General features: G+C 43.3%; 2 protein-coding genes across 4 annotated transcripts; one reads left to right on the top strand and one right to left on the bottom strand.

Moving 5' to 3' along the window:
* Positions 1-433: 433 nt before the first annotated feature.
* On the bottom strand, positions 434-12,504 carry LOC109890617 (glycerol-3-phosphate dehydrogenase [NAD(+)], cytoplasmic-like). Its single transcript, XM_020482570.2, has 8 exons — positions 12,028-12,504; positions 11,517-11,694; positions 9,691-9,831; positions 9,272-9,410; positions 9,038-9,150; positions 8,580-8,813; positions 1,430-1,536; positions 434-1,051 (listed from the first exon to the last, which is right to left on the bottom strand). The coding sequence occupies exons 1-8, from the start codon at positions 12,066-12,068 to the stop codon at positions 955-957; spliced, it is 1,050 nt and encodes a 349-aa protein (XP_020338159.1). The 5' UTR covers positions 12,069-12,504; the 3' UTR covers positions 434-954.
* LOC109890616 (oxysterol-binding protein-related protein 11-like) lies at positions 12,048-23,202 on the top strand. Of its 3 annotated transcripts, XM_020482568.2 has the most exons (14): positions 12,549-12,970; positions 13,323-13,391; positions 13,718-13,893; positions 14,357-14,436; positions 15,631-15,831; positions 16,209-16,410; positions 17,571-17,713; positions 18,235-18,369; positions 19,036-19,297; positions 19,334-19,513; positions 19,669-19,855; positions 20,191-20,373; positions 20,558-20,711; positions 21,104-23,202. In XM_020482568.2, the coding sequence occupies exons 1-14, from the start codon at positions 12,843-12,845 to the stop codon at positions 21,158-21,160; spliced, it is 2,157 nt and encodes a 718-aa protein (XP_020338157.1). In that variant the 5' UTR covers positions 12,549-12,842; the 3' UTR covers positions 21,161-23,202. The 3 variants fall into 3 exon arrangements, with proteins under 3 accessions (XP_020338158.1, XP_020338156.1, XP_020338157.1); XM_020482569.2 differs by lacking the exon at positions 12,549-12,970 and adding an exon at positions 12,048-12,406 and having other exon boundaries at positions 19,036-19,513; XM_020482567.2 differs by having other exon boundaries at positions 12,246-12,970; positions 19,036-19,513.
* Positions 23,203-23,570: the final 368 nt, after the last annotated feature.

The raw sequence follows: 23,570 nt of genomic DNA on the forward strand, positions 1-23,570 counted from the left end.
TCTGATATGGTTGTGTCACAGAAGACTCCCGGGAATATGGTTTGTGGGATATCTGTGCTACATTTACATCTGTGTTCTCTAGGATAAGTAGGACAACTTTGAAATGAAGGCAAGAACTAGATACATGTAATTGTTATTAACAGCTGATCAATCAGTTAAACATAAGCAATCCTTATCTCATCAGGGGAACATCTAATTAAAATAAATATAATATGATCTTTCATTTTCTTTCAAAACATGAGCACGGACAACATTAGACAATCAAATAAACTTCTCTTTGTTCTTTCTCCCTCATCTTAACTAACAAATATGTAATTGTTCACTGTTATCCTCTGAAAGGCTTTCAAAGTTTAAAAAAGGGCAAGTGACATCCATTTCCTTGCAGCTAGAGTAAGCGTGCCCCCATGTGACAAGATGAAGTGAAACAAAACAATCACAATACATTTGTTTTTTTTAATCAAAATACATTTTTGGAGAATATTTGTTCCAGAAATTGTAAAAATGTAAAATGAATAGAAAACATTTTTTGTAACCAACAATGGTTACTTAACATTTGTCAAGTGCTTTAGTTGATAAGCTGATACACAATCAAAACACAAAACATATGAATATTCGACAAAGCACGTTAAGTAGTGGTTCTTCAGACTTAGTATCAAACGATAAGGAATATTTTGTGGTTACAGTTACATTTTTATGTAGTTACAGTATTATAATGAGCATTTATGCAGCACTGCTGCCCTCTGATGGTATGATGGTGCTATTGGAAGTGGCTCCGGGGGTGAAGTTTCCCTATAGATACAGATCTAGGATCAGCTTCCCCTCTCCAATCCCAACCTAACCATAGGGGAAGGCAAAACTGACAAGATCAGCATCTAGGGGAAACTTCACTCGACACCATTGGAGGAGCTGCAGGTTCCGTGGCTGCAGGTTCCGTAGCTGCCGGTTCCAGAGTGATCACATATGTTCAGGGTGGTTCTGCAGACATGTGATAAACTCCTGCACAGCTTTACCCTCAAAGCAGATCTGATACACAGAGGCAAACAACGGAAACCTACAAGACAAAACATTGCAGTAAATCTCAATGCAGCAAGAGGTGGTTCCATTAGCAGCACTCACACATATGTTGAGGAGAGCTTCAGTTCATACTTGCAGGTAATTTGATGAACATTTATGTTGTGAATGAGTAGGGGAACATTGGAGGAACATTTTCAGGTCATTAAATGTATTAAAAGGTGGGCTCAGCAATTCACGAAGTAAACAAAAACATCGGGCCAATTTCCACAAGAGCGTTGAAGCACTATTTTGGTCCCATAGCCATTATGTTGTCACAGCGTGAAGCGGACACGTGCACAGGCGCAGATACTCTGTGTGAGAGCAAGCAAAGCCATAGCACGGCGTCTCGCTTTAAGGTGAAAGCGTTTGTACTCACTTGCTGATCATGTCTCTCTTCTTGAGAATTTTGAACACCTCAGCGGAGGTTTGTGGGCCTTGCAGCTTCTGTCCATTGAGCATCTCAGCCTCTAGCTCTTCAATAGACTGGAGAAGTATGCAACATAGCTAGTTACTTTACTTAAAGCATGTATCCACACTAGAGGTCGACTGATTAATCGGAATGTCCGATTAATTAGGGCCTTTACACCTTTATTTAATCTTTATTTAACTAGGCAAGTCAGTTAAGAACACATTCTTATTTTCAATGACGGCCCAGGAACGGTGGGTTAACTGCCTTGTTCAGTGGCAGAACGACAGATTTTTACCTCGTCAGCTCAGGGATTCAATCTTGCAACCTTACAGTTAACTAGTCAGCAGCATGCCACCCTGCATACCACTGCTGGCCTGCTTCTGAAGCTAAGCAGGGTTGGTCCTGGTCAGTCCCTGGATGGGACACCAGATACTGCTGGAAGTGGTGTTGGAGGGCCAGTAGGAGGCACTCTTTCCTCTGGTCTAAAAAAAAATATCCCAATGCCACAGGGTAGTGATTGGGGACATTGCCCTGTGTAGGGTGCCATCATCCCCATTGCCAAGGTGGCATAGCAGTTCAGACGTCTTTTGTCCTCGTCTTGTCGTGTCCTGTATATATATATATATATTTACAACTTTTTCACATACATTTTATTTTCCATCAACTCATCTTCAAAACACTCTCCTGCAACCCGCCTCACCAATGTATATTTATAAAAAAGTATTATTTACCTCAGATCTGTAATCCTCCAAGAAGCTAGCCAGAAACTCCAAGAAGCTAGCCTGAAACTAGCCAGAAGCTAATCCAGAAGCTAGTTCAGAAGCTAGTTAGCTCCTTTACTGGCAAATCGTTAGTATTCAGCTAACCACGGTTTGTGGTCATCAGCTATCCTTTAGCTCGAAAATCTATCGCCAGTTCCGTACGGCGCAGCGCGGCTCGGAACGGAACATAACGGACCAATTTTTCTCTCCATGTCCCTGGATTTCGACTGCTCTCTGGACATTCATACCCGGATCTCACAGCTAGCTAGCTGCTATCCGTGTGACTATCGGCCTTCGTCGATTCCGGAGCAAACATCAATTATTCCGGAGCTAGCAAGCTCCGTCAATCACTCCTGAGTTCCATCAATCACACCTGGGCTGCAGTCACCTATCCGGACCCGTTTTACTGCCTTCGCGGAGCCCCACCGGGCCTTCACAACTGGACTGCCGACGTTATCTACCCGAAGGAGTTATTCGGCTGGCTCCTCCGTCGCGACGTTACCTGAACGCCCATCTGCGGCCTGCTAACCGTTAGCTGTCTTACCGGCTGCTATCTGAATAGACAATCGGACAATTTTTTTATATTTTTTTATTATAAATTTTTATTTATTTATTATTATTATTATGTTTTCTTCTTGGGCCTCTATAACTATATCTATTGTTTTTATTTTTGTTGTTGTTGTGTGATTTGGATTAATCCCCTCTACCACACGGAACCCCACTAATCTACTGACGGAACGCAAGAGGTGGCTAACAACAGACCTCCATCCTATGCTAGCTTGCTACCGATGCCCTGGCTAGCTGTCTAAATCACCAACCAACCTCTCCACTCACCGGACCCTTTTGATCACTCGACTAAGCATGCCTCTTCTTAATGTCAATATGTCTTGTCCATTGCTGTTCTGGTTAGTGTTTATTGGCTTATTTCACTGTAGAGCCTCTAGTCCTGCTCACTATACCTTATCCAACCTATTAGTTCCACCACCCACACATGCAATGACATCTCCTGGTTTCAACGATGTTTCTAGAGACAATAGCTCTCTCTTCATCACTCAATACCTAGGTTTACCTCCACTGTATTCACATCCTACCATACATTTGTCTGTACATTATACCTTGATGCTATTTTATCGCCCCCAGAAACCTCCTTTTACTCTATGTTCCAGACGTTCTAGACGACCAATTCTCATAGCTTTTAGCCGTACCCTTATTCTACTCCTCCTATGTTCCTCTGGCGATGTAGAGGTGAATCCAGGCCCTGCAGTGCCTAGCTCCACTCCTATTCCCCAGGCGCTCTCTTTTGACGACTTCTGTAACCGTAATAGCCTTGGTTTCATGCATGTTAACATTAGAAGCCTCCTCCCTAAGTTTGTTCTATTCACTGCTTTAGCACACTCTGCCAACCCGGATGTTCTAGCTGTGTCTGAATCCTGGCTTAGGAAGACCACCAAAAATTCAGACATTTTAATTCCAAACTACAACATTTTCAGACAAGATAGAACTGCCAAAGGGGGCGGTGTTGCAATCTACTGCAAAGATAGCCTGCAGAGTTCTGTCCTACTATCCAGGTCTGTACCCAAACAATTTGAACTTCTACTTTTAAAAATCCACCTCTCTAAAAACAAGTCTCTCACCGTTGCCGCCTGCTATAGACCACCCTCTGCCCCAGCTGTGCTCTGGACACCATATGTGAACTGATTGCCCCCCATCTATCTTCAGAGTTCGTGCTGCTAGGCGACCTAAACATGCTTAACACCCCAGCCATCCTACAATCTAAACTTGATGCCCTCAATCTCACACAAATTATCAATGAACCTACCAGGTACCTCCCCAAAGCCTTAAACACGGGCACCCTCATAGATATCATCCTAACCAACTTCCCCTCTAAATACACCTCTGCTGTCTTCAACCAAGATCTCAGCGATCACTGCCTCATTGCCTGCATCCGTAATGGGTCAGCGGTCAAACGACCTCCACTCATCACTGTAAAACGCTCCCTGAAACACTTCTGCGAGCAGGCCTTTCTAATCGACCTGGCCGGGGTATCCTGGAAGGATATTGATCTCATCCCGTCAGTAGAGGATGCCTGGATATTTTTTTTAAATGCCTTCCTAACCATCTTAAATAAACATGCCCCATTCAAGAAATTTAGAACCAGGAACAGATATAGCCCTTGGTTCTCCCCAGACCTGACTGCCCTTAACCAACACAAAAACATCCTATGGCGTTCTGCATTAGCATCGAACAGCCCCCGTGATATGCAGCTGTTCAGGGAAGCTAGAAACCATTATACACAGGCAGTTAGAAAAGCCAAGGCTAGCTTTTTCAAGCAGAAATTTGCTTCCTGCAACACTAACTCAAAAAAGTTCTGGGACACTGTAAAGTCCATGGAGAATAAGAACACCTCCTCCCAGCTGCCCACTGCACTGAGGATAGGAAACACTGTCACCACTGATAAATCCACCATAATTGAGAATTTCAATAAGCATTTTTCTACGGCTGGCCATGCTTTCCACCTGGCTACTCCTACCCCGGACAACAGCACTGCACCCCCAACAGCAACTCGCCCAAGCCTTCCCCATTTCTCCTTCTCCCAAATCCATTCAGCTGATGTTCTGAAAGAGCTGCAAAATCTGGACCCCTACAAATCAGCCGGACTAGACAATCTGGACCCTTTCTTTCTAAAATTATCTGCCGAAATTGTTGCCACCCCTATTACTAGCCTGTTCAACCTCTCTTTCGTGTCGTCTGAGATTCCCAAAGATTGGAAAGCAGCTGCGGTCATCCCCCTCTTCAAAGGGGGGGACACTCTTGACCCAAACTGCTACAGACCTATATCTATCCTACCGTGCCTTTCTAAGGTCTTCGAAAGCCAAGTCAACAAACAGATTACCGACCATTTCGAATCTCACCATACCTTCTCTGCTATGCAATCTGGTTTCAGAGCTGGTCATGGGTGCACCTCAGCCACGCTCAAGGTCCTAAACGATATCTTAACCGCCATCGATAAGAAACATTACTGTGCAGCCGTATTCATTGATCTGGCCAAGGCTTTCGACTCTGTCAATCACCATATCCTCATCGGCAGACTCGACAGCCTTGGTTTCTCAAATGATTGCCTCGCCTGGTTCACCAACTACTTCTCTGATAGAGTTCAGTGTGTCAAATCGGAGGGTCTGCTGTCCGGACCTCTGGCAGTCTCTATGGGGGTGCCACAGGGTTCAATTCTTGGACCGACTCTCTTCTCTGTATACATCAATGAGGTCGCTCTTGCTGCTGGTGAGTCCCTGATCCACCTCTACGCAGACGACACCATTCTGTATACTTCCGGCCCTTCTTTGGACACTGTGTTAACAACCCTCCAGGCAAGCTTCAATGCCATACAACTCTAGTTCCGTGGCCTCCAATTGCTCTTAAATACAAGTAAAACTAAATGCATGCTCTTCAACCGATCGCTACCTGCACCTACCCGCCTGTCCAACATCACTACTCTGGACGGCTCTGACTTAGAATACGTGGACAACTACAAATACTTAGGTGTCTGGTTAGACTGTAAACTCTCCTTCCAGACCCATATCAAACATCTCCAATCCAAAGTTAAATCTAGAATTGGCTTCCTATTTCGCAACAAAGCATCCTTCACTCATGCTGCCAAACATACCCTTGTAAAACTGACCATCCTACCAATCCTCGACTTTGGCGATGTCATTTACAAAATAGCCTCCAATACCCTACTCAACAAATTGGATGCAGTCTATCACAGTGCAATCCGTTTTATCACCAAAGCCCCATATACTACCCACCATTGCGACCTGTACGCTCTCGTTGGCTGGCCCTCGCTTCATACTCGTCGCCAAACCCACTGGCTCCATGTCATCTACAAGACCCTGCTAGGTAAAGTCCCCCCTTATCTCAGCTCGCTGGTCACCATAGCATCTCCCACCTGTAGCACACGCTCCAGCAGGTATATCTCTCTAGTCACCCCCAAAACCAATTCTTTCTTTGGCCGCCTCTCCTTCCAGTTCTCTGCTGCCAATGACTGGAACGAACTACAAAAATCTCTGAAACTGGAAACACTTATCTCCCTCACTAGCTTTAAGCACCAACTGTCAGAGCAGCTCACAGATTACTGCACCTGTACATAGCCCACCTATAATTTAGCCCAAACAACTACCTCTTTCCCAACTGTATTTAATTTTAATTAATTTATTTATTTTGCTCCTTTGCACCCCATTATTTTTTTATTTCTACTTTGCACATTCTTCCATTGCAAAACTACCATTCCAGTATTTTACTTGCTATATTGCATTTACTTTGCCATCATGGCCTTTTTTGCCTTTACCTCCCTTCTCACCTCATTTGCTCACATTGTATATAGACTTGTTTATACTGCATTATTGACTGTATGTTTGTTTTTACTCCATGTGTAACTCTGTGTCGTTTTATCTGTCGAACTGCTTTGCTTTATCTTGGCCAGGTCGCAATTGTAAATGAGAACTTGTTCTCAACTTGCCTACCTGGTTAAATAAAGGTAAAATAAAAAAATAAAAATAAATAAAATCTTTCGGATGGGACGTTAAAATGGGTGTCCTGACTCTCTGAGGTCATTAAAGATCCCATGGCACTTGTGTTAACCCCGGTGTCCTGGCTAAATTCCCAATCTGACCCTCAAACCATCATGGTCACCTAATAATCCCCAGTTTACAATTGGCTCATTCATCCCCCTGTAACTAATCCCCAGGTTGTTGCTGCAAATGAGAATGTGTTCTCAGTCAACTTACCTGGTAAAATAACAGATAAATAAAATAAATAAAAAACGAGTCCAATGCTCTAACCACCTGCCTCACGAGGAGCCCACCTGTTACGTGAATGCAGTAAGTTGCTAGCTAGCATTAAACTTAATCAATCAAAATCACTAGTTATAACTACACACGGTTGATGATATTACTAATTTATCTAGCGTGTCCTGCATTGCATATAATCGATGCATTAGCAAAAAAGGACTGTCGTTGCTCCAACGTGTACCTAAACACAAATGCCTTTCTTAAAATCAATACACAGAAGTATATATTTTTAAGCCTGCATATTTAGCTAAAAGAAATCCAGGTTAGCAGGCAATATTAACCAGGTGAAATTGTGTCACTTCTCTTGCGTTCATTGCACGCAGTCAGGGTATATGCAACAGTTTGGGCCGCCTGGCTCATTGCGAACTAATTTACCAGAATTGTACGTAATTATGACATAACATTGAAGGTTGTGCAATGTAACAGGAATATTTAGACTGATGGATGCCACCCGTTAGATAAAATACGGAACGGTTCCGTATATCACTGAAATAATAAACGTCTTGTTTTCGAGATGATAGTTTCCGGATTCGACCATATTAATGACCTACGGCTTGCATTTCTGTGTGTTATTATGTTATAATTAATTCTATGATTTGATAGAGCAGTCTGACTGAGCAGTGGTAGGCAGCAGCAGGCTCGTAAGCATTCATTCAAACACTTTTGTGCGTTTTGCCAGCAGCTCTGCTGTTTATGACTTCAAGCCTATCAACTCCCGAGATTAGGCTCGTGTAACCGATGTGAAATGGCTCGCTAGTTAGCGGGGTGCGTGCTAATAGCGTTTCAAACGTCACTCATTCTGAGACTTGGAGTAGTTGTTCCCCTTGCTCTGCATGGCTAACGCTGCTTCGAGGGTGGCTGTTGTCGATGTGTTCCTGGTTCGAGCCCAGGTAGGAGCGAGGAGAGGTACAGAAGCTATACTGTTACACTGGCAATACTAAAGTGCCTATAAGAACATCCAATAGTCAAATGGTATATAGAGAAATAGTCCTATAATTCCTAGAATAACTACAACCTAAAACTTCTTACTTGGGAATATTGAAGACTCATGTTAAAAGGAACCACCAGCTTTCATATGTTCTCATGTTCTGAGCAAGGAACTTAAACGTTAGCTTTCTTACATGGCACATATGGCACTTTTACTTTCTTCTCCAACACTTTGTTTTGCATTATTTAAACCAAATTGAACATGTTTCTTTATTTATTTGAGGCTAAATTGATTTTATTGATGTATTATATTAAGTTAAAATAAGTGTTCATTCAGTATTGTTGTAATTGTCATTATCACAAATCAAATTTAAAAATCGTCCGATTAATCGGTTTTGGCTTTTTTTGTCCTCCAATAATCTGTATCGGTATCGCCGTTGAAATATCATAATCAGTCGACCTCTAATCCACACACAAACATTCCATTCGTTTCTTGAAGTAAAATCTTAACTGTTATCAACCAGACAAAACAGGTGAAAGTTGTACTGGTCACATCCTTGAGTCGTATCTGTCTAGATATGTCACCTTGGACGTCTTAGCGAAGGCCTCGGCCACCTTGCGGTTGCGCCCCCCGTAGCAGGTGGTGATCAGGTCGGCGACCCCACAGCTCTCCAGGAAGGTCACGGAGGACACCTGGCCCTTACAGAACAGCTTGGTGAAGGCGATCATCTCCATCAGCCCCAGCCGGATCACCGCAGACTTGGTGTTGTCCCCAAAGCCCAGACCGTCACAGAACCCAGCGCCTACCGCTACAATATTCTGGGAAGGAGAGAGTGGGAAAGGAACCATAAGTGTTATCTTCAGTTTTCTACTCTTTTTGTAGCAATATTATGATTCATGGTTTGTAAAGAATTATTTGACAATGTGAGCAAATAAAACAGAGGTGCATTGCAACGAAACATAGGCCTTCTGTGTAAGTTACGTTAACGATGTAACTATATGTAGCAAAAGTTGTTCTCTTTGAGTTTAAATGTAATTTCTACCTTGAGAGCCCCACAGAGTTCTACGGTGTCACTCTCCTGCACCACGGTGATCCTGAAGTTGGGAGTCTGCAGCAGCTCTTTAAAGATATGTCCGTTTGCTTCATTCTTAGCTCCTGTTTAGGTAGTGATAGAAAGTCAAGGTACACATAACTGCATCAGTGGGAGTTGCCAAACAAGCGAGGACACAAAACATTACAGCAAAAGTGTAGATAAAATTATCTAAACATTTCTTACCAATTGTGGTCTCACAGAACTTCTCATCAGCCACTTCGTTGGCAATGTTGGCCCCCATCAGGACACTAACCTCAATTTCCAGTTTCTCACGGATGATGTCAGAAATGAGCTTCAAGCCCTCGGGACCTTCATCGATGCCCTGAATAGGCATCAGGGCAGAAAAGAGATCTTAGGCTGCCTTCTATCACTCATTTTGTAACATATAACCCTAGTTACCAGCATTTGGGTGGCTGCATTTTTTGACAAGGCTGCTGTTACATAATGAGTGTAAAATCATAGCCATGATGATAAATTCATACAGCTGAGACTTTCCCTGAGTGATAAGAAGCCAGAGTAAAGTCAGACTTATAAATTGTATAGATTTTAGCAATGGTTTTTCTAAGTGAGAGCTGGTGTGAGAAAGAGGTAAATGACATTACTTTGATGAGGGATATCCCAATGGTTCCCTGTGCAATATGAGGTTTCATCTGATCACATAGCCTCCCAATGAACTGATGTGGAATGACAAAGATGAGTATGCTGGCCCCTTTCACCGCTTCTGTGATGTCTGGAACAGCAACCTGGTAAACCGGAGCGTGAAAACATAGCATGATACACTGTGCTATTCATGATGGATGTTACTATGTAGTAGCATTTATCGTGAATCTACATTACGCAGTGGAGGCTGCTGAGGGGAGGACGGCTCATAATCAATGGCTGGAACGGAGCGAATGCAATCAAACACGTAGAGACCATGGGTTTGATGCCCTTCCATTTTTTCCACTCCAGCCATTACCACGATCCCGTCCTCCCCAATCAATGTGCCACCAACCTCCTGTGATTACAAGACGTTATGTAATGTTATTTTGTTACATGGTCGGTTAAGGAATTGACATAAGGGGCGGCTGGATACAATAATACACACATTACGTTTTGACACAATGGAAAGCAAGGTATGTCAGACTGGTAGGCCATTCAAAGATGCCAACTACCTTTTGCATCTATTCATGAAGGTATATTCTGGCTGGAGGAGTTTTGTTAAGAGCCTCGATGTTCATTCTGAACGTTAACATGCATCGCTTGCGGTACGGTTTGGGAAATATAAGGGACGTATCTTTTATAGCAGCGAGAAATAATTACCCAAAAACCTAAAGTGTAAATTTCTACACACCTTTATAGTATGTCTGGGAATTTCCAGGGACCTCACAATGCCATATTATCACAATATTTAGGTGCCAATACGATATGTATTGCGATTCTCACATTTCTATGTATTGCGATTCGACACTGTGATTTTATTGCGATTCAATGTTCCAAACTGTTCATCATAGCTGCAGTGGAACAAGCAAGAACATCAGAAAACAAGTTTGGATCAGTCATGGGAATAAAACTGCTGAAAACAAATTGGCTCCCTATTTAAAAAGAAGATGGAGAAGAAGCTATGAAGGAAAAGTACTGGAGTTTTGGTTTAGCTACAAACAACTAGCAAAAAAATTATATTTGCGATATTTTCAAAACTACATGATATATTGTCAAAAGTAATATCCTGACATGCAACTGTATAGATTTCTTACACCAGCACTATTTTATACGGTTAGGGTTTATGTTCCCACATGGCCATGTTACAAGCACTTTTTTAAGGAAGACTGATGGAAGGCAGAAAAGACCACCTGTGCTAATTAGCTATCTAGCGTACTTAAACACCTGTGTGTAAGCGTAACTGGAAAGGAAATGTAGTTTGTGGTCTGGAGGAACACATTTGGCATGATATTGATCCCATACTGATTGAAGGGCAATGAAATAACACCATTCATATTTTCAAAATCCCAGTCGCAAAATGAACACAGCCCTATGGTTCTGTGCAAACCTGATACAGTAAGCGTTATCTTTTATATTTGAAAGATTATTTCTCACTGATATGAAAGATTATTCCATGTTTCAAAAACCGCATTACAAGCAATGATTATTGGCGTTTTCTAAACTTTAAAACAAAGAGAAAACGGTAAACGGTGTTTATAGCTGAGAACCCTAGGGATAAGGCAGAATGCCTTGTTAATGCCTTGGGTTCTTGAGAACAACCCAGACGGATATGTTGTTAGCTCTGTATAGGTCAAACTTCACTCACCTTATCTGTGTGTGTCCTTTTACACAACCACAAAGCATGTCCGGAGATAGGAGATAATGTTAAGTCCGATGTATTGCCCAACTCAATGATTTGTAATCTTGAGGCAAAAAAATATCATATTAAACAAAACACAATACCTACCACATTTTTGGGAAGCTTGTGACCCGGTAGGTATTTGACGTTCTCATGCTCTGTGTTGATGATTTCTGTTAACTTTTTGCCTTCGACCATCTCTTCAAACACCCACATGTTGACAATGGGGTCAAACCTGTTGGATCTCTTTGCATTGTGACCGACGATTTTGGCTATCGCAGAGCCCCTAGGAGATGATGAAAACAGATTGAAGGGCAATGAAATAACACCATTCATATTTTCTAAATCCCAGTCGCAAAATGAACATGCTAAATATATCCTGGGGGTACCATAACCAGATTACAACAGTACACGGAATGGCTTGCATATCCCCAAACCTACATTCAATGAATGTAAATCAAACGTTATGTTTGATATTCTATGAAACTACAAGCAAGTTGTAAATTTAGCCAAATATCAGCACTTAGTTGGCTACATTATGAATCAATCAGTGGAATTAATGACGATACAATGTTGTCGAATGCAGGCACATGCAAATAGAGAAAGCGCATAAATATACCAGTTTCCAGATCCAACGATGCACACTTTCTTAGCAGGCATTTTAAGGTAGAGTAGCAGGCACGATTCCTTTAACAGTGTTAACAGATCAGTAAAATGCCGTGTTTATAACCATAACTTCCTTATACGCCACAGTCGTGTGGGCAGCACATTCTTTTTTTAGCACACCGCCCTTTTTAAAAACGTGTTTATAAAAGAAGGGACAGGTTTGTACATGTTAGATAACAGTAGGGTTATTCTGGGTGTGCCACCACGACGAACATTAATGCATGGAGAAAGTCCTATAGTTTTCTCGATTTACAGAGCTCGGAGGAGAAATACAATTCTCACTGTCTGTCATGCAACATGACTGGAATACATGCTGGCGGTAGCTCGATGGGGTATGTGCAGGATATATTTGAAGATAGGTTGCATTTGTAGAATTCGACAAACTTTGTATGGTAAAATATTCCCCCTTTTTTGCCAATACGGAAGTCCTTTCATGGAGTTGAATCACATGACTTCAGGACCGCGTCATCGTGAAGCCTGTTAGCAGCTATTTGGATCATGTAAACACCAAGCTAACAACCTAGCACGCCACTGTTTTTATAAGAATATGTTGTGATGGATGACTTAATCAGTCGTTTAGATAGTTTTTCCATGAACGATAGCTATGTGTTTTGTTAAGCCATAAACAGAAAGTCCATCTGTGAGCAAGGCCTTCAAGTTAGCAAATCAGTCTAGCGTTTGATGTGTGGCTAGCTCTGAAGCTAGCTAGCCAGCTGGCTAGCGTTTCTGGCACGGTTTGTAGCTTGTTAGCTAACTATAACGTTGGCTATGACTATGCAAGGGGAAACCGCCAGTGCAATACGAATATCGGACAGTGAAGGGAAACTGGATGTCTTTCCCCAGAAAGGGATGCCTGGTAGTTCTGGGAGAGGGAGTTCTAAAGGCTGGCAGTACAGGTATGATGACTGTCTAGCTAGCTAGGCTAATTCTCTGATTTTAGCCATATCTGGCTAACCTAGTTAACTGCAGTGGTGTGTTTGGCTAATAGGTAGTGCAACACGTCTTCAGTTGGTAACTATAATTAGCAAGCCCTTGGTCAAATGTTAGTTGGCTGGCCAGCTATGGTTTCTAGCTTTTCTTAGCTGAGTTTACTGACTTAACTATTAGTTAATTAACAGGCTAGCCAGAGTTGAATCAGAGGTTCATTTGGAGTTGATCTTTGCCAACCCACTGCTGTTATTGTTGCATAACTAGCTTTTTTTGTTGTTGCTAACTGTCAATCATTTTCTCAATCTCTGCTCTGTTCAGTGACCACATGGAAAATATTGATGGTTGCCTGATGAAATACACCAACCTGGTAACAGGATGGCAATATAGGTGAGTGGCCAGCCCAGGTTGAAGAACATTGATGAAACAGTGCTATGTGCATTTAATAAAAGTATTTACAATATGATCAAATCGACTACACATACTATTGAATAGATTCAATGTTTTGCCAACAAGCATCTTGAGCTCAAAGGCATTGGGCCAGTAACCAAAAGGTCACTAGTTCGAATCCCTGAGCTGACCAGATGAAAAATCTGTATATGCCCTTGAGCAAGGCACTCAACCCTATTTTCTCATGTAAGTCGCTCTGTATAAGAGCGTCTGCTAAATTACTCAAATGTAAATATTTTTGATTGAACGTTCTTCACTTCGTGCAGGTTCTTTGTCCTCAACAACGAGGCAGGGTTGTTGGAGTATTTTGTCAATGAGCAGTCCAGGCCCCAGAAACCTCGCGGGACACTCCCCTTGGCAGGGGCGGTCATATCCCCCAGCGACGAGGACTCTCACACCTTCACGGTCAATGCCATAAGTGGGGAACAATACAAGCTCCGAGGTAAAACACACACACTATTGTCTCTCACACTCACCAATCAAAACAGCTACAACAACTCCTACAAGAGTGTCATGTTGTATGAGTTGTCTACTACAGGACATGTTTGCATTTCAGCACAATGTTATTATATCCTAAATGCATCAGTCAGTCGTTGGACAGGCAAGATACACATATAGTCACTGTCAGACTATTGGACCAAGACTTTATGAAGGGGAGACAGCATGGAAAACATTATCCTCGGTCAAGAGAGGGATAACGTTGTCGTTATTGATCCATGCAGAGATTCACTCGGCTGCACTGTAATGAGCTCTCACTGTTAGGCAACAAACTAAAGAAAGCTAACCGAAACAGGGATCCATTAACTGAACATATCCAATAGGAAACTCATGTTCAGTTGTAAACAACGGTGTGAACTAATGAGTGTGGTGCTGTTGTGTGTGTGTGGTGTGTGTGTGTGTCCCAGCCACGGATGCCAAAGAGAGACAGCACTGGGTGAGCCGGCTGCAGATCTGCACGCAGCACCACACTGAGGCCATGGGGAAGGTAAAGGCAAGGGCTTTTCATCTGACACACACCCTCTTTCGCAGATGCATATACACACAGTTGCATGTGTACACAGACGGGCACACGCACTCCCCACCACAAGCTCTTTCTCACTCGCAACAATGTTTTCCCTTGATCCAAACACTCTACTAGCTCGTTTTGTTATGCAATCCCATTGATCGTGTCCATGGTTGCCTGTAACATGAGCTCCATAACAGAAGTGCAGAGGGGATGTCTTGTATATAGATTAGGTGTAGTAGTGTTTTTGCTTGATAATGAGAACACATTGATGGGGAACTCGAGCTACTATTCATTTAGCTTAGTTATGAGCCAAGACCATCCTAGATGCTAGCCTTTGAGTGTAGTGTTGTAACGCGCCAAAGACACGCCTGGCTGCATCATAGCAGACAAATGGGGGTGGTGTGACACTTCCTTATAAAACAAACAGGTTTGATCTTACTTTCCTGGCTGAAGTCAGTGAGTCAGCATTACTCAGTGTGATTTCCTTCCTAACAGATTTCCACTTTCCATTGAAATACTGATAAGACAGAATGTGACAAACCACAAGAATGATGCTATCTCTATTCTTGGATAAATTGTGGCGTAACCATAACTTGATTCAGTACTTCACATTATTGGCCTTAATTCGTCTCGCATCTTGAGCACTTGAGTTGAAGACAATCAACATTTTACATTATACATTGACATGACACCAAAAGGTAACACAAATAGTCACAAACAAGATGGCACCATAGGTTAAAATTCCCCTAGGTACAGATCTAGGATCCTCTTCCCCTCCCACAATCCTAACTGTAACTAATAGAGAGGGGACTCATCATTGATATAACTTGTTTTAACATGGACTTTTCCATTGAGGGCTTCCACCATTTTGAAAGTAGTCAACTGGTGGGGATTCCTATAAGTTGGGTGCAATCAGCTGAAGAAGACAATGGACTAAGCCTTAATGTCACTGCCCATGCTGTCACACACACTATAATGGCACCGATACAAAGATGAGTCCTCTATCTCTATGCTGTAACCATTAGTGAGGGAAATGCTAAACTGACCCAATATCAGCGTCCAGGGGTAACTTTACTTACATTCCACAAGCTCAAATGATCAAAATATACTTTTCACAACATCCTAACACAGATGAGATGCACTGTATGACAAATATGTTCTGTCTTCGTCCAGAGTAACCCTCCGCCCAAGTCTCGCAGCTACTCCATGGCATCTCAAGGGAGCGCCAGCTCGCCCCTGTCCCAGCGCAGACCTAGCCAGCTCCAGAACCAGAACGCGGCCTCCTTCTTCAGCATGACTCAGCTCCACAAGGGCTCTTCGCTGTACTCCTCCAAGAGGTCCCTGCTGCCCGACCATCTGCTTGACGCCAGAGAGGTAGGCTGGGGATAGGGATGGTAGCTATTACCTTATGAACCAAAATAGAACTGGGGTTTAGCATAGCTTTAAGTTTTTTCTCAGTGTTTTGTATTTATTTTCCATCAATGTTTTTTTATTTTTTATAACTTTGCGTCTCAACAGGAATAGCCGGTGGTAGAGAGAAGAATATCTCTTCTGCCTTATTTGAAATGTGTTTTGTCTTCGAGGGTATTCTCAGTCTTTTAACCCAGCTTTTTTTTTGTCATTTTATGAAGACCTTCCATCTAGGACTAGGTTACAGGGACTTCTTGTTTTAATCTAATGACTAATACGGTAAGCACATTTATACATCTATATCAACGCACTCCTCCAGTTCCTTCTGCTCTTACTCCTAGATGATGACCCAGGCCCAGGCCCAGCACCGAGACCTGATCCAGACCATCGAGGGCCTGCCCCCGGCCGCGGGCCCCCTCTCCCCGCTGGACCAGGACCTGCTGATGCTCAAGGCCACCTCCATGGCCACCATGAACTGCCTCAACGATTGCCTGCACATCCTGCAGCTGCAGCAGGTGGCCCGCCAGAAGAGCTCCCTGGGAGGTGAGGGTGAAGGCTGGGGGCCTGGAGGGGAGGGGGAGTAGGTCACTACTGGTGACAGTAATGAGTGTTCATTTATGGATGAACTCCAATGAAAAGAAGGGGATCTGTGTGCATGCACGGTTAGTTTTACATCTTTATTGCCAGGCTTTCTCAGATTTGCCTTCTAGATGCCGGTTAATTTACCACTGAAGAGAGCAAGGTAGAAACTGTTTAAGTTACCTTTTCTTTGCCCCATTGCTCAAAGTTAGCCATGGAAGTCTACATGGATTAAAGGTGGTTTGTTTCCAAGAATGGTTTTAGTCGTGTTTAGTTTGTATGCGACATGTACTAGACACACATCATGTGCTTGCACAATTCTACCTCACAAATCATGGAATTGCACATGTAGACCCTCCCAGTCCAGATGTACTCTGAAAGCCGACAGTGGAATTATTTTCAATAATTTATGAAGGAGCGGTACTGATTCTTACCGTCTGTCTAGGGTGGTAACCAGATCTCTCATTGGGTAACTGAGTAATAACAGCTCTCCCAATTAACCACCTTTCTTCCTTTTTGCTCACACAGCACCATACTGACAGCCAAGAGACTTACCAAAAGTAGTATGGCTGCTAAGATCTCAGCCATTTCTTTTGACAGAGCCAACCAGACATTGTGGAATAGGGGAAACGGGGAAAATCCGTCACAAGTTCCCAGTTTGACGTAGGAGATCGTAAGAGATCTTGTTACCTGGCATCCATATTTCATTAGGCCCACGAACAGGACTGAACCTGGGGACTAGCCAATCAGGAAAAGTTGTCAAGGATTGTGTGGGCCATGCTAATTTGAATGGGTCTCTCCTCCCTCCCAAACACCCATAGAAATACCCTAATGCTAACCCACCATTCAGGCGAGGACGTTTCCTGTTGGCGGGGCATGAAACGCATCTCGATACTCACCGGGGATCGGGTTAACGTCTCCATCCTGTGGTCCTGGGGAACTGTCAGAGGAACAAGCCAGCCATCCACCCCATCTTGCCATCCTGGGTGTTTTTTTGAATGGTCGCTGCATACAACCTAGTTTTGGTCCGGTAGTTAAGGGGTCTCGTAGTGTAGCCTTGTAGCCTAGCATGAGTACCTCTGAGCTGAAGGCCGCTGCGGCCGCCGCTGTGTCAATTGTTACAGGGCCCACCATCGAGTGGCTGGAGCCCAAGCTGCCTGACATCCTGAAGAACGGCGGGCCCTTGGACAGCTTCAGCACTGAGGGAGGGCTGCTGGAGTGTGGCCTCCTGGAGCTGAGTGCCACGGAGCCCTGCAGTTTCTCTGGGGTAAGGACACAGAACATTACAAGACCCAAAAGGGCTTTTCACACTATCAAGCCAAAGTCTACTGACCTGAGGCTGTATGTATCAAGCTCTGAGTAGGAGTGCTGATCTAGGATCATCCATATAATCATATTCATTATGATCTAAACGGAAAAACAGATCCTAGATCAGCACTGATACTCTTAGACTTTCTGAATGAAGGTGGCCTGGTTACGCATCCAGTTACTGGAACTGTGCTGGAAAGGGCCATGTGGAAAGTAATGTAGGTTTATCTCTTTGGACAGGACAGTTTGACTTCAGTACTTTTTAATTTAATAATTCAATAAATATCAACATTTCCAATGATCAATTTGTCTATCTAACAATGTGTTCATGGTCAGATGAGGATGGTAAAGTAAATATAACTAAAGGCCTTTTTATTTTCAATCATGGCTTTTTATTGTTGGTGCTTCAGCTTGACTGTTTTTCAAGATGCAAGCCACAACTTTTGTTGTTCTCAAAGTAAATATTGTATCCCCTGCCAGGAGGAGATTGACAGGGAGGATGAGGTGGAGGACGCCTTCACGGAAAAGGAGGAGGAACTGGTGGCGGTGGAGGAGGAGCGCAGTGTTGTCCTACACCTGCTCTCGCAGCTCAAGCTGGGCATGGACCTCACACGGGTAGGTCGAGTTTCACAAAGCTGCACCCCCCCCCCAGTTGGGACCAAGTCCCAGCTAGACAGACCATAGTAGTGTCTTGTTTCCCGTCCTCTGATTGGCTATTGTAAAGGACTGCATTATTGGGGTTAAGAAATGCATCGGTTTGTCGTTTCGTTCCTCTTGTTGACTTCATAGTGGAGCTGGGTGATGAATTGATGCGATAACAATAAATAGAATGATACGTTTTAAAGTTAATGTGCACCAGTTTTTATTGGTATTATCTTTTAAACTAATACTACTAGTTTGATAGTTTTAGACATCAGTTTTCCCATTAACAATCCTCCATATTAGCAAACTTATTTTGTTTCAAACTTCACATTTCTCTAGTATAGGTTACAAAATTCCTGCACTAAGTGATCGGTGTTCGTCCCAGCTCTACTTCAGTGAAATTCAGTTTCCCATGGTTAGCAGCAGCTAGTGTAGGCTCAAAGCCTGTTGGGTGTCGGATGGTGGTTAGTCAAGTCATAAAGTGAATGTGTTCTCAATGACCTCAAATAAAAATTGAAGCTTTCTTTAAAATCATCTTTACCTCATAGCTACATGTCATTATAGATCACACACTAGGTTATTGAACAGTTGTCAACTCCCCTGCTTTATTAAAGGTCATAAATAGTTCTGTCTCCTCAGGTGGTGCTGCCCACCTTCATCCTGGAGAAGCGCTCCTTGCTAGAGATGTACGCTGACTTCATGTCCCACCCAGACCTGTTCGTAGCCATCACAGACGGCCAAGGGCCCGAGGAGCGCATGGTGTGCTTCGTCGAGTACTACCTCACCTCCTTCCACGAAGGCCGCAAGGGCGCCATCGCCAAGAAGCCCTACAACCCCATCATCGGCGAGAGCTTCCACTGCTCCTGGAAGGTGCCCAGATCAGGGGAACCCGCCAAGGATGCCCCCTCGCTCTCCTCTCCTCCCCAGGGAAGCCCCACCACCGAGGGGGAGAACGGCAGTTACCAGTTGCGCTTCGTGGCTGAGCAGGTGTCCCACCACCCACCCGTGTCGGGCTTCTATGCCGAGTGCCCCGAGAGGCAGATGTGCGTCAACACCCACGTGTGGACCAAGAGCAAGTTCATGGGCATGTCTATCGGGGTGTCCATGATCGGGGAAGGTAAGGCCGGCCAGAGACTGGGTATCGATTATTGCACCGTCTGTGCATGCTAGCACCAGAGTGGTTGGTGCTAAACCCCTGGCTAAAAATGGTCTGTAATATGCATCTGTCTAATGCTAACAGGATATAAACCATAATGTAATCTGTATGTGTAGGCTGCCTATACCTGCTGGAGCATGACGAGGAGTACACGTTCACGCTGCCCTGTGCCTACGCCCGCTCCATCCTTACCGTGCCCTGGGTGGAATTGGGGGGAAAGGTAAATGTGAACTGCACCAAGTCGGGATACTCCGCAGTCATCACCTTCCAGACCAAGCCCTTCTATGGAGGCAAACTGCACAAGTGAGTGCACCTCACAGAGCTCGCACACACCTGCAGAGGAATTTCTAATGCTGTCAATAAATTGTTTGCATTGGTTTTTGGTTAGGTTTATGTCCCTGTGCCGTTACAGCTTCATAAAGTAATTTCCATGTTATGTTACTGTGTGTTTTTAGATTTAAACTATTTTTATGGATACTAGGACTCCCTGGAACATAGTGACTGTTGAGTGGATTATCCTGGCTAAATAAAGATGAATTGATATTGAGTTAGTGTGTTTGAAAAATTTACAAAAGCCACAACTCTTTGGATTGAAGTGACCTCAAATAGTCCTTCTGCTCTCGTGGCGCCTCACGCAGGGTGACGGCGGAGGTAAAGCACAACACCACCAACGCCGTGGTGTGCCGCGTGCAGGGCGAGTGGAACGGCGTGCTCGAGTTCAGCTACCAGAACGGCGACACGCGCATGGTGGACGTCACCAAGCTGCCCGTCACCAAGAAGCGGGTGCGCCCCAACGACAAGCAAGGACCAACTGAATCAAGGTTAGACAAAAGTAAATTCATATTTGCATTAATATGCTCAGATTTGCTTTCATGTGAGGTTGTGGCATAAATGAGGACTGTAGAATAAAATAAGATGTTTAGTTAATTCTTGTATTGTTGATTTATTGTGTCTTGTCCCATTTAATAGTCATGATACAAATAGATCACTCTGGGTTTTTTTTAGGCGCCTGTGGCAGCACGTGACTGAGTCGCTGCGTCAGAAAGACATTGAGAAGGCCACGGAGTACAAGAGGATCCTGGAGGAGAGACAGAGGACCGAGGAGAGACACCGCACTGAGACCGAGACCCCATGGAGGACCAGATATTTTGAGAGCGAGGTACGTAGGACATCATCTTGACAAACCTTATTGTATTTAGCGTGCTTGCTTCAGCAAGACCTGGGGGAGCTTTGGGCAGACATGCTGTTGTACAGCTGAAGCAAGCGCACACATTTTCTTCTGGGAAACGTTCTATTATTATTGTGTTTCGTTAAGCGGTCAGACATTTTGACACCCACATTTCTGAGAAGAATGCAAGGATAATGAACACATCTAATGAGGCATTTACAGTTTATATTCAGGAATACATTTATTTTAATATGGATATTTATAATGGATTCTCTTCTTTCAGACATTTATTGGTTGAAATGACAATTTGAGTAATCGGAAATCTCACAGATTGTACTTTTTATTTTTTTGTCATGTTTTCTATTGTCTTCTTTCTGTGCTAGGGCGAAGGCTGGATGTATCACAAACCACTGTGGAAAGCACCCACTCTGAAAACTTAGTCCTACCGGTCAGCGAGATCCCATCATCGATAACGGGTGTAGCCACGAGACTGACGATCTCTTTTGGTTTGTGTGTGTGCGTGCGCGAGTGTGTGGGGTTATTTCCTAAACGGTCGAGGTAAAGCGCGACCTCCACTTGCATGCATACGGATGCAAAAGTATTTGAAGCCCTATAACGTGACGACAGGCTATATAGTTTCATCTCACGCTCGCTGTACAGGCTTTTGTGCCGATGATGACTTTTTGTATAATCGACTCTGAATGAGGACATTTCTCCCTGTACAGATAAAAAGGTACTCCGTTTACGCCGCCTTAACAACCGTATGAAGCCGCGCTCGTTTGGATTGTTTAAAGTGTTCAAGAATCACGGTTCAGCAGAGGGAGGTTTGTTTTGTTTTACAGTGATGTTGCACACGAGACCGAGAATCGAAGTGCATCTTTCAAAGTACACAATTGACGTTCGAAGGTGTGAACTGGATCGCCATACTTTGGGACGTGATTGGCAAGGCCCGGGTCATGTTCATTAGGGCATGTGACAATGTTTTTTTTTTTTTTACGCATTACAATGGAAAATGAGTTCTTATTGGATATGTGCATACAGTCCCTCCCTGTTCCAGTGAGTTTAATTCCGTTTGGTGCCTAATGACACAGCTTGGATAAGACGCACACAACCTGTCACTACAATGAACAAGTTTAAAATGGGGACAATGTTCCTGAATTCATACTGTAGGTAACGAATGACATTACTCCTTTTGGTTTTGCTCAGACGTCTCCATTTGGATGATTCCATCGTTCAGAATGAATGACAAGGCTTGGCATGATACAGGTAGTATTTTTTACGATTTAGGCCCGCAAAGTGAATGCATTTGTAGATATGAGATGTATGATAAAGTCACAATCATTTCTTTCGCAGTCCCAAAGGGATATAGTTCTCCTTCCTTGCTTGAGGAATTTTGGAAAATGGAACATGATGAGCAATGTCTTTTTTTTCCTTTTTTTTCCCCCCTTTGTGTACTGCAAGTATTATACTCTGGTTACTATGTCTGAATTCCACAATTTAATGTTTTGTTAAAGCTTTTAACCAAATTCATTTGTTTTCATATGCAAACAAATGTTTTACTTATTTTTCTGTTTAAGAATGAATGTTAACCTCCTGGATATCTCAGTCAGTCTGTTCTGATTTGGAGAATAATATATAACTAATATCGTATAACTAATATCGTCACCTTATTTGTTGGTTTTGAATGCGATTGTGCCCTTGCAGTGTTTCTTTTCAAAAGCTACGGTTCTCAAATTGTCATTCCCCTCCCCAAATGTATGTAAAATACACAGAAGTGGAGTCTCATGAACACTAATGCAGTCAATATCAGCCTGGAAAGGTGTCCCCAACCCCTTTTTGATAGGTAGAATGCAAAGAGAAGACCTGCTTGAAGCATGGGGATGTGACTTAACTCCGCATTGATAACCTACTCTCTCCACGTCATGGTGCCTTAAGCAATCTCTTCCTATGTGCTTCTTCCAGTCCAAGATTATAGCATCTCCCCCCAGGGATGGATTACTGCATTTGGAAGTCAGCTAATTCATAGCAGTGTCACACTGCTATTCTACACATTTTGGCATGAGCCTAAGTACATTTAGCTGTTTTTAAAGCTCATTTTGGGTAATTCTACATATGATATCTGCCCCTGACCTCCAAGGGGAAGCAACCCGTTGAGGTCGGGGACCCCGGGGCATATGCCCTGTGTGCGAGTTCTGTAATCCAGCCCTGTTTGTTTCCCTGTCACCGTTATGAATGATGCGATCGTATGTAAATATTGATTAGTTTTGGGGTATTTGTTGCGCTCTTTCCTGTTTTGAAGAAAGACATTAGTAGCGCAGACTCCTGAATGGTGTTTTACACGTCGACTTGGTGGTTTGGAATATTACTTGTTTGTCTTGCTGACCTGTGAAATGCACTGACATTGAAGGAAACATGACTCCTTGTAGACTAAGATATGTGTGGTAATGACTGATTTAAATAAATTGCCTATCAATTAAGAAAATAGCTGCTCATACAGAGTAATATTTGGTAACCCGATACATTTTCCTTATTGACTGTATTACTTCAATCATAAAACTGCTCAGTATTTTAAAGTGGATTCCTTGCTGACAACGGGTGCTTCTCAATACTCTTCAAATGGGTGTGTAGTGAGCCACAATCAATACATTTTGTACATTTCTTTACATTTTGTGTTTGGCTAACAGTTTAGGTTGGGCAGAATTTCGAGTCCCTCATGAGAAGCACACGCTCAAATATTATTTTTGTTCTAAATCAGAATGAACCACTAAAGTGTGGGAGGGGGAAAAAGAGATGTGAACGAGTTTATTGATGCAGGCCAGATTAAGATATTGAGGTTATCCCTCCACCAAA

The sequence above is a fragment of the Oncorhynchus kisutch genome, linkage group LG5 (assembly GCF_002021735.2).
Source record: "Oncorhynchus kisutch isolate 150728-3 linkage group LG5, Okis_V2, whole genome shotgun sequence".
Lineage (NCBI taxonomy): Eukaryota > Metazoa > Chordata > Actinopteri > Salmoniformes > Salmonidae > Oncorhynchus > Oncorhynchus kisutch.

Excerpts from the sequence above, each read along its gene's own strand:
- LOC109890617 (XM_020482570.2), bottom strand. The coding sequence starts at position 12,068 with ATGCCTGCTAAGAAAGTGTGCATCGTTGGATCTGGAAACTG. Across the intron at positions 9,832-11,516 it reads ACAAGCTTCCCAAAAATGTG|GTTGCTGTTCCAGACATCAC; the intron begins GTAGGTATTGTG and ends CCGGTTTACCAG. Across the intron at positions 9,151-9,271 it reads GTTCTGTGAGACCACAATTG|GAGCTAAGAATGAAGCAAAC; the intron begins GTAAGAAATGTT and ends CTACCTAAACAG.
- LOC109890616 (XM_020482567.2), top strand. The coding sequence starts at position 12,843 with ATGACTATGCAAGGGGAAACCGCCAGTGCAATACGAATATCGGACAGT. Across the intron at positions 16,411-17,570 it reads CCAGAAGAGCTCCCTGGGAG|GGCCCACCATCGAGTGGCTG; the intron begins GTGAGGGTGAAG and ends CAATTGTTACAG. Across the intron at positions 19,514-19,668 it reads GGTGTCCATGATCGGGGAAG|GCTGCCTATACCTGCTGGAG; the intron begins GTAAGGCCGGCC and ends CTGTATGTGTAG.